Source organism: Mus caroli, unplaced genomic scaffold (genome assembly GCF_978045245.1).
Source record: "Mus caroli unplaced genomic scaffold, Mus_caroli_1 scaffold_16, whole genome shotgun sequence".
Taxonomy (NCBI): Eukaryota; Metazoa; Chordata; class Mammalia; order Rodentia; family Muridae; genus Mus; species Mus caroli.
The window spans coordinates 25,610,809-25,630,612 of record NW_028227271.1 but is presented as its reverse complement, the minus strand read 5'-3'; the positions used below and the strand labels follow the sequence as shown (position 1 = coordinate 25,630,612).

At 51.2% G+C, this 19,804-nt stretch overlaps 1 protein-coding gene across 2 annotated transcripts; it reads right to left on the bottom strand.

The window, feature by feature from the left end:
- Window positions 1–244: 244 nt before the first annotated feature.
- Rac2 (Rac family small GTPase 2) lies at window positions 245–13,198 on the bottom strand. Of its 2 annotated transcripts, none has more exons than XM_021182985.2 (7): window positions 13,043–13,198; window positions 11,060–11,131; window positions 6,336–6,453; window positions 5,840–5,902; window positions 5,250–5,409; window positions 1,325–1,457; window positions 245–895 (listed from the first exon to the last, which is right to left on the bottom strand). In XM_021182985.2, exons 1-6 carry the CDS (start codon window positions 13,075–13,077, stop codon window positions 1,327–1,329), a joined length of 579 nt encoding a protein of 192 aa, XP_021038644.1. In that variant the 5' UTR covers window positions 13,078–13,198; the 3' UTR covers window positions 245–895; window positions 1,325–1,326. The 2 variants fall into 2 exon arrangements, with proteins under 2 accessions (XP_021038644.1, XP_029326036.1); XM_029470176.2 differs by having other exon boundaries at window positions 245–688.
- Between the last annotated feature and the right edge of the window lie 6,606 nt (window positions 13,199–19,804).

The window sequence follows — 19,804 nt, the reverse complement described above, 5'->3', positions numbered from 1 at the left end:
CACTTGTGTGATTGAAGGTGGGCCTAAGACAAGCTCGTCCAACCAGAGTGACCCTTCCTTAGAGCTTGCCTGGGGCAGACGTCACCTGAACTTGACCTCAGAGGATCAAGTCCCAAGAATCAATGGCCAGAAAAATGAGCCTAGCAGCAGCAGGCAGACCCAAAACGGACAGGAAGCCAGGCTCCGTGGTGTCATCTGATCCCTTCGCCCCACCTTGATCAAACTGTGCCTGAACTCACTGCACTTCCACCAAAAGAATCAACACATTTATTTTCTGTGTAAGCAAGAGAACTGTGTTTTCCATTTGCTATGGATCAGGTCCTGACTGGCAGGTGGAGTGGACAGTCCCAAGAAGGAGCAGCTCTACCCTTCAAGTAGAGTAGGAGGTCTCGAGAGACAGTAGGGGTTGGCTGAGCTCAGACCCTCACTTGGCTGGGCAGATGAGAGAAATCTATTTCTTACTGAAATAGATTTGTTCTGTGCTTTTCTGGAAAAGGAGAACAGAGGAGCAGATTTCCACATCTCTCCCTTTGGTTCAGGGAAGGAGGTGTCCCAACATGGCGAACACAGTAGAGGCAGGCCATGGAGACTGGAAGCTTCAAGAGAGGCGTCAGGAAGGCCTGGAGCAGGTGGGCGTATGACTCTGTACGAGGATGGATGGCTGCGTCTTGGGGGTCCCTGATGGTCCCTGGGAACATAGGAGCATCCCAAATTGGATGTGGCCTATGAACATCCGCCCATCCCCAGGGACCTCCGTGGAGGAGAGAGGCAAGTTCTGCAGCTAACTGGGAAGGAACGCCACATGGAGAAACAGCAATCCCACCAGCACATCACTGAGCTATGGTGGGGGCCCTGGAGGGTCAGGACCATCAGGATGGGAGGACTGGGGTGACACCTGGAAGGGAGACAGCAGGGGGTCAGTGCCGAGGACAGACAAGGACATCCCAGCTCAGGGCCATCCGGGCCCATGGCTGCTTTCAATTTCTGCCTGCCCCAGAACTCTCTTCCATTCCTCCCACAGACCCCCATGTATCCTTCCCAGGGTATGGTTGGGGTTCTCTGGCGTCATTAGGTTTTTGTGACAAGGACAGGCTTAATGCGAGCCAGGCAGCTCTTGTGTCTTGGCTTAGGGCATTGGGCAGGTTCTGGCTTGCTTGGGTTGTATCCGTCCAGGAAGACTCTTCACAGGTAGTGACAAAGAGGGGAAACTGAGGCTACCTAGGTACCCATGGCCCTCTGTCCTGATCTAACTTTACTCTCAGTGACCTGAGGGCTGGGCCCAGGGGCAGGGTGCCCTTCCAGCAGCAGAGGAGAGGTGTAATACCCCTAGAGCAGGCTGCAGGGGCGCTTCTGCTGTCGTGTGGGCTGTGGGCAGAGGACTGCGCGGATTGCCTCATCGAAGACAGTCTTCAGGCCTCGCTGGGTGAGTGCAGAACATTCCAAGTACTTGACTGAATCTGAGGAGAGACAGGGGGAGCAAGGGCCTGAGTCATGGAGAAGCTGTGTCAACCTGAGAGGGGAGTATCACCCAAGTAGGGAGTATCACTTGAGTGGAGAGTATCACCCAAACAGGGAGTATCACTCAAGTGGGGAGTATCACCCGAGTGGGAATATGCCTCTCTGTACTTCATCTTCTTGTAGACTCAGTGGGAATGGTGAAAGACCCCAGGACACAGGACCCTTTGTTTGGAAGGTGGAGAGGACCTGCTTCAGTGGCCAAGTTCCCCACGGCCTTTCTCATGGAGCTGACACCTCTGAGCGGGTATGAGGAAACCCCAATACATCTATCATTTAGTCACACCCCAATTTATGGGCAAACCATAACAGCAGCTGTGGGACCTGCCTGCCCCAGGGAAACTCAGTAAGGAGATGAAAATAGTGAGCTCTTCTGTGCCCTCCAAAGGACAGGGCCCTGGTGGCATCTGCATGGCTACCCAGCCCCTGCAACCTGAGCCCAGAGCCCTGACACAGAGGCTGGGAGATGCAGTGTCCCGAGGAAGGAAAGGGGAAGGAAGGGAGGCCGGTGACCTCTCTGACTCCTTCTGCTTTCCTTTCTGGGGCAGGCACTTCTGACAGCTGTGAGGAACTGGTGGCTCTCCCCGCCTCAGTGGGCCCAGCGCAGAGCAGCCACAGGCCCACCCCTGGAGAGGAAGCCACTGAAGCCAGGGCTTGGGAAACGGGTCATGGCAGCCAGGCGGAAATGGAGCTTCAGGAAGTCAGACCCTGTGCAGTCACACCAGGTGCTTCTTGTTCCTGGAAAGTTCTCAAGGCTCCATATTCCCCCTGAGAAGATGAAGCCAGGGTCCTACCCTGGCATCCAGCTGTTTGTTCCAGAGAGGACTCTGGGTGGGGGCTCATGGCCTCTGTCCCTCGGGTTCCCCATTCTTGTGGTGACCAGCAGTGAGGCACTCTGAACCTGGGTCCCTAGGCATACAGCTGGAACATTCACCTGCCCATCCCCACAGCAGCTGCAAGGGAGGGGCTTTCAGCTCCCCACAAAGGATGAAACAGCCTCAGGGAGAAATGTCACAGGCTGTAGAGCACACATACACATACACTCCACATACACACTCCACATATCACACACACACACACATTCCACATACACACTCGTCATACCACACACACTACATAAACCACACACACACACATTCCACATACCACACACACATACACTCCACATACCATACACACATACACTCCACATACACACTCCACATATCACACACACACATACACATAGACACACACACACATGCATGCACTCAAAGTATAAGACCCAGAGAGGGGAAGCTCACAGGCAATCAGTGATGCAGGAAGGAACAGATCCCAGTTACAGGGTCCTGTCACTGGAGAACACACACTTTGAGGAAGAAGTATGGCCAAGAGTGGCTGGTGAATGAGGCCTATAAATCCAGCACCAGAGACTCTGAGGAGGGCAGTTTATATAAATTGGAGGCTAGCTTAGGCTTCACAGTGAGCCAAGCAAGGGCAGGGGAGGAGAGGAGAGGGAACAAAAGGAAGGGGAGGGGAGAGGACAGATAACCTTGGGCTGAGAGCCTTTGCTCTGCAGTGGGCCACAGTCAATGCAGAGACTCATATTGGTGCGGAGACTAAGTGATTACTGAGTGCCCAGTCCTAATGGCACACCATCATCACACACCCCCATCCCACCCCAAGGTTAAGGAACACTGAGCAAGATGGAGCAAAAAGAACCAAAGAGCCATAGAGGGCTGGGGATGTCTTCTGGACATGCATTCACAGCAGCTATGACAAAGATCTGTGCAAAGCCAAAGCCACCAGAGTTGGACATTCCAGCAGGCAACTCTAACTGGAGTCAATGGGGTACACACACACACACACACACACACACACACCTTCACTACACACCTTCACTACACACACACACACCTTCACTACACACACACCACATACACCACACACACACACACCTTCACTACACACACACCACATACACCACACACACCACACACACAAACACACACACACACACACACACACCTTCACTACACACACACCACATACACCACACACACACACACCTTCACTACACACACACCACATACACCACACACACCACACACACAAACACACACACACACACTCACAATCACATCACCCACACCCCACACATACACATACACCACCACATACACACACACACACACCACACATACCACACACACACCACACATACCACATACACACCACATACACACACACACAGAGCACATACACCACCACATACACACAAATCACACACACACACACATCACATATATACACCACACATCACACACACCACATATACCACCACATACACATACATCACACACATACCACACATCACACACACACATACCACATACACACCACACATCACTCACACACACACCCACACCACATGCACACACATTCACCACACACACACACATACACACACACACATAACATATACACATGCATGCACACTACACACATCACACTCTCACATACACATACTACACCATGTCACACATGCACACACATGCACACAAGCACACGCATACCCAGGACATGAAGGAAAGATGGGCATGTGTCAGGTGCCAGAGGAGAGTGGGGGAGGGTTCAAGGTGAATATAATCAAGACAGGTTGTTCACCATGTATGAAATTGTCCAAGAATAAATTAAAATATCTTAACTCTCTGTCTGCACCCAGACCGTGAATTGTGACAAGCTGCCTCACATCCCTGCTGCTGTGTCATTTCCACATGATGGGCTGTGCCTTGAGAGGTGAGAAAACTCTAAGGGGAAGGGGGAGGGTAGCTCAGTGGTAGAGTACTAGTCTAGTGTGAGCGAAGTCCTAGGTTTATTCCCTAACACCCCCAAATCAATGCAGACTTCCCTCTGGGGGCAGGCTGGTGAAGAAGAGAAGGCTGGGACCGTCCCTGACATGTGTGAAGCTGAGGCCCTGGGAGAAGCAGCAGCGAGGCCCCTGGGGAGGTGGCCATGACAGCCACAAGAAGGCTGCGGTTTCTCTTCCTGTGAAGAGCCCCTCCCTTCCCTTCCTGCAGAGGAAGAGGTACAGGGCTGGGTAGAGATCAGATCTAAGCTGGTAGTTCTGCCTAAGAAGGACACCACAGGAGAGGCTAGACCCAGAGTCAGGTCTCCTGGCGATGGAGTGCTTGGCGGGGCAAGTGTCCCCACTGGCCTAGCCAGCAACCATCCTCCATCCTTTTGATCCCAGCTACCACTCTTCCCCCAGCTGGGTGACTTTGAAGGATCAAGTCTCCTCTGCCTGGTCCCTGGAGACAAAGAGTGACTGGTGGAAAGTCAGGATGAGCAAAGACAGGGAGGTGAGGGCCAGGCACAAAGGACTGAGTCACCCTGAAGTCCCCAGCAGGGACACCTTCTCCAGAAAGCCTTCCAGAAACAGCCCAATTTGATTTGGCTACCTGTGCTCCAAGCAATCATAGGCTATGCCTCCCATCCCATGACGTGATGCTCTGGGACCGTGGACCAAGTCATTTTACCCAGGCACCGACATGGCAGAAGCCATCACTGCTGTTATACCTTTGTGACAGAGAAACACAGGCATAGAGAGGCCAAGGGACCAGCCCAGGTCACACAGCTGGTACAATGGTTGGGAGAACAGAGTTTGACCACACAGCATAGCGCTAAGACAAGGCTGTGTTCAGGCACCTCCAACCCCCAGATACCCTCTCTCTCTCTGAGCTCAAACCCCATACCAATATCCTTGGCCAGTGCCAGGCCCTGCGGGTAGGTGATGGGAGCCAGCTTCTTCTCCTTCAGCTTCTCGATGGTGTCCTTGTCATCGCGAAGGTCCAGCTTGGTACCCACCAGGATGATGGGGGTGCTGGGGCAGTGGTGCCGTACCTCAGGGAACCACTGGAGGTGGGGGAGTGGAGAGTGAGAGGGAGCAGCGGGGAGTGGGGCAAAGACGCCCAAGGCACCAGGAAAAGGGGGGTAAGAGCCGCCCCCACCCCCAGCAGGAGGGTCACAAGGCAGAGCAGGATCTGAGCAGGCATGCAAAAACAAAAAAAAATGGCAAGACTTCTTTTGGAGATAAGAGTCAGGCGAGTTTGTGTGTTGATAAGAAGAGGCACGAGGTTGGATAGACAAAGGGACAGGGCTCAGAGGCAGGAGGAACCCTCACTGCCCCACCCCTCCCCACACACACAGCCCAGGGAGACTCTCCCCTCATTGGTCCCGTGTGGTACTAGTGACCCTCTCTCCCCTGGCCTCTCCTAACCCAGGATAGACCTTAACTGCCCATTCCCCTTTCCTCAGCACCCTTCCCAGGCCACTTGTGGCTCACCTTGGCACGGACATTCTCATAGGAGGCTGGGCTGACTAGCGAGAAGCAGATGAGAAATACATCCTAAATACAGAACAGGGCAGGTTAGCACAGGGAGGCCAGAGTCCTGTCTGGGAAACCCTCCCTCGGCTCCCATAACCATCTACCTGCCGTACCGCACTCCCCTTTGCCCTAGGGGTAGAAAGCCCAGCTCTAGGGACCCAGAAGCCACAGAGTCCCCTGCAGCAGGCCACCTGCCTACTCCAGTTCCAGGCACACTGGCCCCTGCCTGGCACACACTGAGAAAGGCTAGCATCTCAGGGCATGGTGATACTCGGGGCAGCATGGCTGAGGGAGCACAGTCTGAGGAGGACCCTAGCTCTGCCCCTCCCCCCCCCCACAGGCCTCAAAGGGAGACTCAGGGCTGAGCAGACACTGCTGGCCTGAAGGCCATCAGAAGTAAATGGAACAGGATCAAGACAGGGACCACAAGGAGGCACAGGGGGTGGGTACGCACTGTCTGTGGGTAGGAGAGCGGCCGGAGGCGGTCATAGTCCTCCTGACCTGCGGTATCCCACAGCCCCAGGTTCACGGGCTTACTGTCCACCATCACATTGGCTGAGTAGTTGTCAAATCTGTAAGGAGCAGGAAGGAATGGGTCAGCCTCGAACCCAGCCCAGGCCAGTGTTGTTCTCCCGAGGCCAGGACTCAGAGAGGGACTGTGACCAGCCCAAAGTCACACAGCACCGTGCAACTGGCTGTTTCCACAACTAATGGATACTATTACAAACGCCTTAAGTACAAGTAAACAAAGAGCATGACCGTCTTGATCAGCTGTGTTTGTTTGTTTGTTTATTTGTTTGTTTGTTTTCTGCCTCCCTTTCTCGTCCCTGGGAAAGGGGATTGCTGGGTTGTGTGAGATTCTTTCCGAGGTTGATCAGAGTGAACTTAATCTTCCCTTATGCAGGACACCTAGCGTGGGTTGCACGGTGTCTATTGAGTGACGGCTTGTCCCTGAGTTAAGCTGGGTCTCCCTGAAGCCAATACTGGGCGAGAGAGGCGGTGCAAGGTGTACTTGGGAAGCTGTCAGAGGGAAACAGGAAGGAGACAGAGCCCAGCCAGGCCAGCACCAGTGAGCTGTTCTCCTGGCAGGTCTTTGGGAAGGTGAAGGGAGGTCCTGAGCCTCCTGGAGGGGCAGGAAGCAGCAGATGACCCACTCTCCACTCATGTGACAAGTGACTGTGCTAGAGCCAGTTCTAAGGGACAGACAGACATCAGTTCTGGACCCATAGACATGTCTGAGCCTTGTATTGGTGTGGGCCATACACTAGATTAGGAGCCCAGCAAGCTCGTGTTGGGACAGGGAACACTCTGAAGCCATGGGGGTGTTCCAGCCCAGTGTTCTACAAAAGTATAATCGCATACCTAGGTTAAAAGAACAGGCCCCTCATGGTACGGTGGAAGAAGGTGGAGCGAAACCAGGATCAGAGAGGCTTCGTGACTCACCTGAGGTCACATAGCCAGTGAGTGACCAACCTAAGGGACAAGCTGTGTCCAGCAGGCTCACTATGCCCTGCCGTAGCCGTGATTTTAGGGACACCTTCATTGCCTGCCCCTGGGTCTAGAGATCATCCGACCTCCCTGAGCTCACACATGCACCCACTCCTTGTCTCATGTCAGGGTTCACTAAGACCTCGAGCTCCTAGCTTCTCTGTCTGCTCTTCCTTCACCCAGCAGGCTCACACCACCCACCCCCTGAGGTTGCCCACACTGACATCTGGAGAAATACTCCTTCTTATTCCAGCTTACCCAAGTAGGACAGTCCCACGTATCCTAACTTGCTTCTCACCCTCAACAGGACTCTTTGCATCACTCCAGGGAGACTTTTCTGCCTCAGCCAGGGCAGCCCCACTAATTACATTCCTGGGGGGTGGGGAACAGGGGGATCCAGCTTGTTACTTTCTGCCCTAAAGCTAGTCCAGAATAGGTGGTCGGCACATTAGGGCTGCTGTGTGCCTACTCTGGGAAGCATCCTTGTGAGTCTCAGGAGAACCTTCTGGGAGACAAGGGCGGTCAAGGTAAGAAGGCAAGTGCCTTAGCTGTGTGGGGTTCTGGCAAGCTGGAGACATCAGGACCCTCTATCGTCCCAAGATGCCTTGAGGCAAAGGCATCTGTCTTTTTGGCTCCTCTGAGCTTTCAGGACACGCAGAGAAGGTAGGGAACGGTCAGGACCTTTCAAAGCGCCCTTCAAGTGCCTTCCTTGGTCAGGTGGAAGGGGATTCCCTACGTGTATTAGGCCTTGGAGTCTCACATGACCCAGGAGACCAGAGAGGAAACTGAGGCCCCAGGTCGGCTCAGAAGCATGGAAAGTGGCTGCTCTTCTTACGATATCCATTAGGGGGCGCCAGCAAATGAACAGCAGAGGGTTGGCAGAGCACTGGACAGGCTCCACCCACCAGCCAGGGTGCTCTGCCCACTACCAGCAGCTGCTGTGTGACGGTCTAGAAACTGGTACTCTGTGCTAGAATCAGGAGTGAGCTAGATATACCAGCCTCCTGGCCCCGCACGGCTCTGCCCCAGCCCTGAAGAGTTCTCAGTGGGTAAGACATAAAGTGGGAGGGGTGGGCTGCAGCAGACAGGGAACACTGTCAGAAAGGGGGCTGTGCTCAGGGGCTCTCTGAGGGAGAGCAGGGAGCCAAGAGAGCCCAGGAGATTGTGGACAGGACTGAACAGCTGGAAGAGATGGGGCAGGTGAGGTGGAACTTGGGGGGCTTTGATAACCCCTTGTACTGGATTTTAAGCATAAAGGGGGGCCAGATGAAGGGTTTGGGCCAGGTTGAGGCTCTAGCTAAGTTCTTCTTTTAAAAGTTCATCTAGGGGAAAATAAATAAATTCATAAATTAAATAAAAAAGATTTATCTAGGGACTCGGTGTGCTCGGTACCCCATAAAACCAGATGTGACGGTACACATCTGTAATCCCAGCACTCCAGAGGTGGAGGCAGGAGGATCAGGGGTTCAAGGTCAATCTCATCCACACAATGAGTTTCAGACCACCCTGAACCACACGACAAACCAACCAAAAGAACCCTACAAAATGTACCTGGAACCTGGCTGTTGGGGAGACTGAGACAGGAGGATAGCTACAAACTCAAGGCCAGCCTGAGTATATATCCTACCACAAAAGTGAAAAACAAAACTAAAAGGTTAAAGTTTATGTGGGCTTCAGTTGGGCAGAGTCAGGAAGGAGACAGGATGGGAGCCCACATCACAGCGCCCGAAGGCACGGAGCTGCTGTCACGCCTCTGTGTCCCTAACACTTGACATAGAACCATTCTCAGGCAGGTGTCCCCATCTGAGACTATGTGTGCCAACCTCATTGGAAGAAAGTTCATCTGAGAGGAGGAAGTCCCAGTGGCAGCCCGGCCCCAGCTACCACCTAAACAGCACATGGTGATTGATCGTGGACAGACCTGAGGGTCCTCGGCACCTGACCGGCTGGCCAGCAGTGCGGTCTGTCAGTATGGGCCACTAGGACACTGGAAAGCCTCTGACTTCCACCTCCCACCTCCTCACAGGGATACTGCTTCCCAAGGCTCAGATCTCCCAGTCCAGGGCTTGCCTCTGGTAGAAAAGGAAACTGAGCTCGTGGGCTCAGAGGAAAAGTGGTTGCTTTGAAATCCTTGAGTAAGTGGGTTCTCCAGGGCTGCCTGAGCCAGTAAAGGCAGGCTAGGGCCTTGACTCAGGGACAAGAACAGCATCAGCACACCTGGTGACAGTGGCCTTCAGCCACAATCCCCTTTGTTCCTGTTCTTGCTCAGGTCTAGCCTCAGTCCTCTCTGACTTATAAGCCTAACGGCAGGAGTCATTCACGCTTTGTGTACCAGGGAACTTTTTAGTCTTCATTCAAATCAGGATGCAGCTGGGCAGAAATCGGTGTCCAGCTGCCTGCCCAGCCCCTCTGGCTGCCCTCTGCTGGGTCCTTCAGCTTAGCCAGGTATTAGAGGCAGCTGAATCCTCTGTTCCAGAAAGGGATCCCTATAGAGCCGGACTAGGGACTTGGAGCGGAGCCTTGGTTTGGCACTGGTTGGGTGGTGGCTCCTTTGATAGTGTGGGAGGCTTTGGGCTCAGGACACTATCCCTCTGTATACCTCTGCTTTCTACTCCAGGCAGGGCTTCCATGAAGATAAAAATGAAGGCCCCGGTGAGATGCTGAAGGCAGACAGGCTGAGTGACCCAGGGGGACAAGCCTCATAGCTGCTATTGGCCATCAGGATATTGTAACACCCATTTCCCATGAGGACCCAGTGCAATCACTAGTGTGGTATCCTGTACAGGGCCACCAACCCAAAGGCATTCTAACTAGATGCTAGTGGTGAAGACTTCTCTAGATCTTGTCACCTCAAAGCACAGATATCACGTATGAGACATAGGTATATTACACAATATGTCAACCACCTTGTTGAGAAGCCAAGGCCTTCTCAACATATGGGTCCTTGGTCTTGAGAGAGAGCTGGCAAGCTCCTCTGGCGATTGACAGGACTTTAGCCTTGAAGGCTTCCAGGGGCCACCATGGATAGGCCTAAAGGGTGTAGGTATGAGAATGAGACAGGAAATCACCCCTGGGCATTTCTGGCAAGGTGAAGAGTTGGTGCAAAGGTCCTGCGGTAGGTTTGCCTAAGGATCGTTGATCCAAAAAGGCAAAACAGTGGGTAACATCTCTAGAAGGGGAGATTGGGGGATACTTGAAGAGCTTGAAATCTATGCAGAAAGCTGAGGAGCTGCTCTGTGAGTATCAGGATGCTCTGAGTCTCTTCTGACACTTGCGGACCCCTTGTGTATCATGTGGGAGCCGATGGCTACATCCTACACCAGAAGATAGGCTTCCCACAGACCACATCTAGCACTGCCCCCACCCCAGCACATGGGTCCCCAGAGACTGCTGCTAAGTTTCTGAGGTCCTCCTCCTCCCTCACCTCCATAGCCCATCTCCACCCCTCTTTCTCCTCCTGGCTGGCTTGAAAGACATCTTCCTTCCTGTCCTTTTACACCTTCCCACACCACAGTCCCTCTGCCTTCGGGAGCCTCTGCCTCCTTAGCATACATGCTAAGACTTGGCATAAGTCACCGAGTTGCATGTCGGATCACCAGCCAGCTTCCCCACAGTGGAGAGTCTCTCTAGCCTTACCAGCCTACTTGATCTCAGGCACCCACAGGGGACAGCCCCCAAGATGTCACTCACACAGTAGGGATGTATTCTCCAGGGAAGGCGTTGGTGGTGTAGCTGATGAGAAGACACGTCTTGCCCACAGCTCTGAAAGACAAGAGACAAGATGCAGGAGAGACCAAGGTCATAGCTCCCCTTCACCAAGGTCAAGATGAAGGGGAGGCAGGAACTGTACCCAGGCTCCAGTCTCCCAACCCCAGACACCCCTTACCAGTGTGCTCTACCCCCTGCACTGCCCATAAAGACTCTGACTTCAGTCTTAGCCATGGGTGTGAGCCACGCATCTGAGGAGAACTCCAGTACTGTATATGTACCAGTGTGTGGGATACAGGTGACAGGCACAGATGACCATGGGGCCTAGCAGAGGACCCTGGAGACCTGAGTAAGACTGTCACACGTCTCTCTTGAGCTTCAGATCCTGCCTCCATCATTTGCCATCTACACAACTTTGCAAGTCATCTAAGCGCCTTGTACCTCAGTTTCCCCATGTAGACAACAAGGACAAGCCCATCTTCCCAGTAAAATAACTGATACTTCTAAGACACTGAACCCGGTGCCATAGAAGTGGCACCAACTAATGACTGTTAGGGACTGCCCATCGCCCCTCTTTGAAGTCAGAGAGGCCTGGGTTCAAATCCTCTGCCCCCAAGGCAGGTTATATAACTTCTCGGAGTTTTGGTCTTTCCCACCTGTAAAACGAACTCTGTGATGGTAAGTAGGGTTGGTGGAAGACAGATCATACAGAGAGCCATAGCCCGGTGACCACACACAAAAGAGAAATGGGACAAATGGAGATGACCACCATTTAAGCTATCTCCCTGCCAAGCTGGGAGGTCACCCAGGTCATTCAGCAGGAAGCTGAGAAGCCAGAGGGACAGCTCTGGGCCTTCCCCAGTTCAATTCCGTTAAGTCACTTCCCACTCGAGGAGGTTGCTCTGTTTTCCCTGCCCCCTAAACGTCTACCCTCAAGCCCCAGCCTGCCACCCAGGTAACTTTGAATGCGTAGAATCATTGACTTCCGGCCCTCCGCGTCCCCTCCCCACCCCCCACCCCGAGATCAGACACAAAGCAGAAGTGAGCAGAGCAGCTGCCACAGATAACGGCTGACACCCTAGCGCAGTGGCGGCTGTAGCAGCGACCAAGTCGGACCTAGTCAGCTGAGGATGTAGATAGCCTATGCCACCAGCAGAGCCAAAGTGTGTGTGACCTTGGGACCTAAGCCAGGAAAGGTCTCAAGGCCTCCGCCCCTCCCCGTTTCGAACTGAAGATGGCTATCTAGTACATGTGAGGATGGATCTAGCGGGACCCAAGATGGACTTGAGGACTGCACCCTAATGTGTCGGAATATATGGGAGACACATGAAGAAACTCAGGCCTTGGGTTATGAGAGCCTGTGGTCCCAAGATCTGACAATGACTATCAGCCTTCAGCAGGGCTGCAGCCAGCCTGCCCTCTGATGTCCTTACACGGGTCTCCCTGCCACATGAAGTTCAATCACATACAGCAGCTAGGACAGCCAGGCACCTCTCTCAAGCCAGCCCAGCCCACCCCTAAGAGCAGAGACTGGACTGAGAGTCAGAAAGCTTGGAGATTGATTGCCAGAAGTCCCCTAGGCCCAGCAAGACAGCAACTAGAGCCTGGGCCAGCCTGGGAAACAAAGGTCCGAAGGTCAAGCTGCTGATTTCCCTCCTCGTACCTGTACCCTGAACGGAACTGATGCTGGTCCCCGTAGGAGCCCTGCCCCAGCTCTCATGGTACAGGCAAATAGCAGCACCCCACCCACAGTCCAGGCCCTCCACCCAAGTAGCTTCCGGAGTGGGGTAGGCTGAAGGACAGGGAGCAGTCCAGACCCACCCCAAATGTTCCTTGTAAGCCCTTACAAGGAAAGGAAGCGACTTTCCCCAGAACCTCCTGGGAGCCCTGAATCTGTGGGTGTACGAGGGAGGATCTCAGAGGCATCTTGGTAGGGGGTGGGAGACAATTCAGCCAGGTACTTACCCATCGCCCACCACCACACACTTGATGGCCTGCATTGCATCTGAGGCCCAGCAGCCAGGGATGACAGTTGGGGGCCAGGAGCGTTGCTGTGGACACCAGTGGTCTGGAGTAGCTAGGAGGTGCCCGGCAGTGAGGAGCAGCACCCCAGCTCAGGAGGCGGGAGGAAACGGAAGAGGAACTTACCCAAGCTGCTGCCCCACAGCCTTGAGGGGGTGGAGCATGCGGTCTGGAAGAGGACCTGGGGCCCCACAGGTGCTAGGTTGGGCCCAGGCCACCAAGGGCACCTGACTTAGGCTCCAAAGGGAACCCAGGCACCCTAGGGAATTGAAGACTCACTTCCTAACCCAGGGCAGGGACAAAGTTGCTCTCGAAGAATCTGCATCCTCCAAGAAGTCAGTTGGCCTGACTCCCATGGGCAAACACTTGAGTGCCTACTGTGTATCAGGCATTGTGTTGGGAGCTGGTGACTCTAAACTGCAGGAAGCCAGGTTGTCCTAGAGTTCCTGCTCTGTAGAGAACCAAACCACACCACAGGTGCTGTGAGCAAGGCAGGAGACATGGGCCAAGGGAGAGCTACAGAGTGACCTCAGAGTCACCAGCAGGGAAAACTGGTGGCTATGATGTGTGATGTCAAACAAAGTTGGCCCAGGGGTGCTGCCTAAGCAGGGGCCAGTGTGTAGAGAGAAGGCAAAGGAGGAGGAGGGAAAGAGAGAAGGGAAGAGGTAGAGGAGAGGGGAGAAAAGGAGGAAGGGGAGGAAGAGGGGGGAATTGGGAGGGGAGGAAGTGGAGGAAAAGGGAGAGGAGGAGGTGGAAGGAGAGGAGGGAGGATAAGGAAAAGGGAAGGAGTTGGAAGAGAAGGAAGAAGAGGAGGAGGAGGAGGAGGAGTCAGGGACAGATGCAGTAGAGCAAGCTAGTAGAAGTTTGGCAAGTCCAAACCTTCTCACAGCATGGTGCAATCTAAGCATTCAGGAAGCTGAGACAAAGGGATTGCTGGGAGCTTGAGTCCAGGATTCAAAGTGAGAGTTCCAAGGCAGCCAGAGCCAGCGATACAGCAAGATCCTAGCTGGGAAACCACTCCAAACCAGAAATCCTACCTACAAACTGTCATAGGCTTCTTGCCATTTTGATGATATCAACTGATTGATAGGGATGCTGAAACACTCGCCTTCTGTTGGGCATTTGTGTTTACAAGTGTTTGGTTGGGCGTTTGTGTTTGCAGGTGTTTTGTTGGGCGTTTGTGTTTGTAGGTGTTTATTGGGCTTTTGAGTTTCCTATTACACAAGTTACTATTTGTGTATTTGTCCATTTCTCTACTGGAGTATTTTTTCCCCTCTTATATTTATTTGGAGAAGTTCGGTGTTTGATTTTTCAAGTGTGAATTGCTATAACCATTTCATAGTTCATTTCCAGTATGTGGAGTTATTTTTTTAAGAAGCTGTGATATTTATAAATGTTTATTTGTATGTGGTCAACTTTAATTTTTCTTCCCTAATGATTGATACTTTTTGAGTGATTCTTTCTTAAGCATTCCTATGCAATTTCACAAAGATATTCTATAAAGTGTGTACAGTTTCTGTCTACAGACAGTGGCCTTAATACAGAGAGTGGATTTTAGATGACACAGGCACTGCTTGTAGGTTTTGTGAGGTGTTGATTTGATTTCTCTGGGGCTTTCTTAGTTTCTATTCCTATCGCTATGGAAAAAAAATACTCCGACCACAGTGACAGAAGGGAGAAAGGGTTTATTCTGGTTCATGGTTCAAGGTTAGAATCCATCGCAGTGGGCAAGTCGTCAGAGTAGCAGGAGCTTGGAGCAGCTGGTTGCCCACAATCAGGAAACAACGATGAGCGCATTGCCACTCAGATCCTTTCTTCATTTAACACAATGCAGTTTCCCAGCCTACAGGATGGTGCCGCCCACAGTGGGCTAATCTTCCCACCTCAGATCGATGTGCTCCAGATGTCTTTCTCCCAGGTGACTCTGTCGTGCTGACAGTGGACACAGACCATCATCCCAGAGTGCCATCTATTAAACAAAGTTCTACCTATCTTTTCCCAGTGAATGGGCAGTCAAGAAGCCTCGTGTACCAAGACTGTCACCTGCAAACCAAACCTTGGCCCCTTTCTCTGCTAGTCTTCCCGTCCACCCAGGGGCTGGCATAAGCTCCAAGCCTAGGAGAAACGTGCCTCTCTTACATTCCTTCAGGATTGTTCTAGTGGTTGATGAATCTCTGCTCGTCCATCTACACTGTGGAATAAGCTCAAGCAAATGGCATAAGAGTCCTGGGCTGTCCTGTGTTCAACCTACAGCAGCGAGTAGGGACCTGAAATTTTTGTGATAGTCAATCTGCCTGCCTGTTAGCATCTTTACCTTCTCCTTTATATCTTTCAATAAAAATTTTTACCATTTCCTCCCAGAAAGGTCAGGCACCTTTCTCAAAAGATTCACTTCTTGCTTCCTTATTACTCTCAGCACTACTGTAGCTAATAATTCTCAAATTGAATTTCCTTGCCACTCCTTGGATGAAGGGGAAATGTCAGCCTTTGCATATTGGATTTGTGCATGTGGAAACCTGGCACAAAGAGAGACTCATGGCTGCTTTTAAAACGTAAAGTGTATTTGTGTGCGTGCCCACGCACACACCCATGGAGGTCAGCCGGTTCTCTCCTTCCACCATGTGGCACCCTGGGGATCAGACTCAGGTCATCAGACTTGGCAGGAAGTTCTGTCCCCTCTGAGCCTCCTTGCTGGCTCTTGCTACAGTTTACCTTGAAATTTGCTAACAAACCTGACAGTGGACAGAGGAAAGTTTTATCACTGGTTGTTTGTTTGTTTGTTTGTTTGTTTGTTTTAAGTGACAGTGTTCTTCCTCTTAATGTTATAATAGTCATTCCTTGGCTTGTTTGGGCTCTTTACGGGAAGGTTGCATAAGCCCACAGTGCTAGGCGTGGAGCCTCAGTCCCGGCCTGAACAAGGCGCTTCTGATGTCTTAACATGAAACACGAGAGAGCTGTTGCCCATTAACTCTGCTTGCCACTGCTCCTCCTAACAGTGGCTTCAGTTTTCATTCTGTTTAAGTTCACTGAACCCTTTTCTATATGAACGGAGATGCTACAGAGAACAGTATTTTCTGATGTGCTGTCTGTCACCCTGCTTAAACAGTCCTGACAATCTGCTTGGCTGTCCCCTCCCCACAATACTCTCACTCTGCCTCCACGTGGGGTCACGGGTGGTGACCTGCACACATGCTCACACACAATTTACCAATCTTGATATTTCTGTGTGCATTGTTTTATGTTTTAGTGCTACGCCATTTTCGACTTGTGATCTCCTTTTTCATAGTGTGTCCTTTGAAGGTGTATCACTCATGTCCACAGGCCAGGGGAAGCCTGTGCCTCATGAAGATGCTTTTCTTACAAAGAACCGTGAACCATGCACCATGTACCGTGCCCTGCTGAGTCCTGAGGGCATGACAGACTTGAGTACCAGGCTTGTGGCATTCTTCGTGAATGGGTGTAAGTTAGCTGCAAACTATTTACCATCAGAAATGCTTGCTGAGACTGCTCAGTCTTTTTTAGTGTCACAAAGAAGACACTATCTGGCTAGAACTCCCTTCCAAGGCCAGGTGTCCTAGCTCCACTACAATAGTAGCTCTGCCCAAACCCCCATCCAATCTTTGCTTTCTAAACCCTGAGGCTATATCATCAGGCACACATACCTTTAGAATTGCTATACCTCCCTAAACATGTTCCCCTTAAACAGCCAGCTGATCTTTATCTCAAGATTTGGCCCAGAGCTGACTCTTAAATTGTTGTGGAAATAAGAGGTTTGAAAACATCCCTTTGGGCAGAGGAGACGGTGGCTCAGTAGGTAGAAAGCTTGCCACACAGCAGGAGAACCTGAACTTCTTCAGAAGCCACACAAAAGACAGGCAGAGTGGGGACCGATTCTGTGATACAGACAGTCCTACTGTGAGACAGAAGGTGGAAGGAGGAACACCCCGGAAGCTCACTGCCAGCTAGCCTCAAAGCAAAGGGGTGACTAGGATTGAGTCCTGAGCTGACTTTGTGACCACACAGGCACTGTGGCAAAAGTGCACCCTCCACAACACACACACACACACACACAGATTGATTTAGGGGATGGCAAGATGGCTCAGTGGGGATAAAGGTGATTGCTGCCAAGCCTGGTGAGCTGCAATCCCTAGAACTCAGAAGAAAAAAGGTGACCTCCCCCCGACCCCCAAAGAAAAGGTGTCTTTTGACTTCCAAACTTGCACATGGCATGCACAGGCACATACACGCATAACAAGCACGTAATTTTTTTAAAAATTTTTTTATGTACATTGTTGTTTTTGCCTACATGAGAGAGTCTCAGATCTTCTGGACCTGAACAGCTGTGAGCTGCTAGTACGTGCTATGAATTGAACCCAGGTCCTCTGGAAGAGCAGCCAATGCTCTTAACCACTGAGCCACCTCTCCAGCCCCCAAAACACTTTTAAATGGAATAATTTTTTAAAATGACCTTTTTTTTTTAATGGAAAGCTGCCTCTACCCTAACCCTAGTGGGTGTGGGATAGAGTTCAGGGTGGGCAGCATATGGGTCAAAGTGCTCTCTACCTTGATAGATTAACCCAAAGAATTGATGAAAAGCAGTAGGCAGGCATCAGCCTGGCAGGACCTTCACCAGAGTCACTGAGCTGTCCCTCTCTGTTCCTCTATAGCTCTATCGGCCTCGCTAAGCCACTCTGTCATTGTGCTCACTCCTTCCTCTCCACAGCTGAGCAGGAGATGCCACCTGGGAGGCTGTACCAGGTACAACCAGGGCTCAGGGAGGGGACTTTCTCCCAGGAAATCCCCAGAAGAACGCAGGCCATTCCCTCCATCAGGGACTTTCCTCACCAGAAACCTAGTCATGTGGCAGAGCCAGGATCTGACATCCTTGTCTCAGAGGCCCCTCTGCAGCTAGCTCCCCTAGCTCACTTCAAGTAGATGGGAGGATGTGTGGATGGACATGTAGATAGATGGATGGATAGATGGATAGATAGATAGATAGATAGATAGATAGATAGATAGATAGATGCATGGATAAATGCACGAATGGATAGGTGGTGGATCATGGTATGAAGATATATGCATGTACACATGATGGGTCAGATGAATGGTGCACAAATGAATGAATTCATGGATGGATGGATGGATGGACAGACAGGTAGACAGACAGATGCATGGATGCATACATGGATGGATAGGCGAATCATGGCATGGATGGATGGATGCATGTGTGCACACATGTACATGTGATAGATCAGATAAATGTGCAAATGAATGAATTCATGTATGGATGGATGAGTAGAGGGATGGGTAGAATGGATATACTGATAGATGAATGGATACATGAGTGTATGGATGAATGGAGAGATGGATACACAGATGGCTGCAGTGGATGGCTGCATGGATACATAGATGCATGGATGGATGAATGGATGCCCACATGGGTGGATACACATATGTATGTTTGTACGGATGAATGAATGGAGGGGTGGATCAGATGGATGATGCATGGATGGATGGTTTCATTCATGGATGGATAGACAGCGATGGATGAATGGATAATGGATGCACACATGGGTGAGTGCATGAGTGGATGCACAGAGATGTGGATGAATGCATGGATGGATAGATGGATGGATGGATGGATGGAGCTCCTCCCCTCTTTCAGGTACATCACCTCTCTATCTGCTGCATCTGCTGCTCTTTGGTCCCCAGCTTTTTGAACTCTCTGAGGCTGGTTCAGGGTGAGACTCTGAGACCTCTCTTCACTCAACCTTAGGTAACCCATGATCCTTCACTCTAGCCTTCCACTCATCCATCCACTAGCTGAACCCTAAGCAATATTGTTTTAAAGCTTTTAGAGCTTTTGGCAACATTGTGATATTTCCCTGTTATATTTGAGTGGGAAATATGTTCACACAACCAAACGCAAACATATTTAAAGGGGCTAGAGAGACGGCTCCGGGATTATGAGGATGCAATCTCCAGAGGATAGCGTCTTCTTCTGGCCTTCAGGGGCAACTGCATGCATGTATGCATATTCCTCAAATATACATAATTTAAAGATAATAAAATAAAATATTTTCAAAAAGAATACCTCTGGCTAGTTAGTGAGAATTTTGGATTCTTTAAAAAATACAGAAATACGATAAGAACACGTTTTTGTTTTAATCCCAGGTGTGGGAAATGGGACTGCTTCAGATTGTCCATAGCAGCTGACTGACATGCCTCGTGCTCTAGCAGGGTTCTGATTTTGCCAGCTGCAGATAGTTTCTGCAATTGTGTGATAGCTGGAATTCTAGGGACTTTTCGGAGAATATATAAATGCTAAAGACCCATTGGTGGGGTGCTGTTGGTTGTTGATTGGTTGCTGTTTGTTAAATAGTTATGTGCAAAGGAGAAGCAGGAGGAGGAGGGGGAGGAGGAGGAGGAAAGTTGTTAGATATCTTGTCAGCGAAGATCAAACTTGCCCCAAGGAACTCTATGGCCCTAATTAGCAGGAAGTCTTTTAACAATAGCATTACCCCTTTCTCCTCTCTCATTCTCTCCTGCCTAGTATTAGGGGTTGAAACGGTGGAATAAGGATGCAGAAGGGTAAAATAAAGAAGAACTCACAAAGTAGTCAAAAGCCTGGCTTACAGGCTAGTGTCCCTGCTGCCTGAGTCCCCTCATCAGCTGACCTGAACCATCAGGACTGATCCAGGAGAA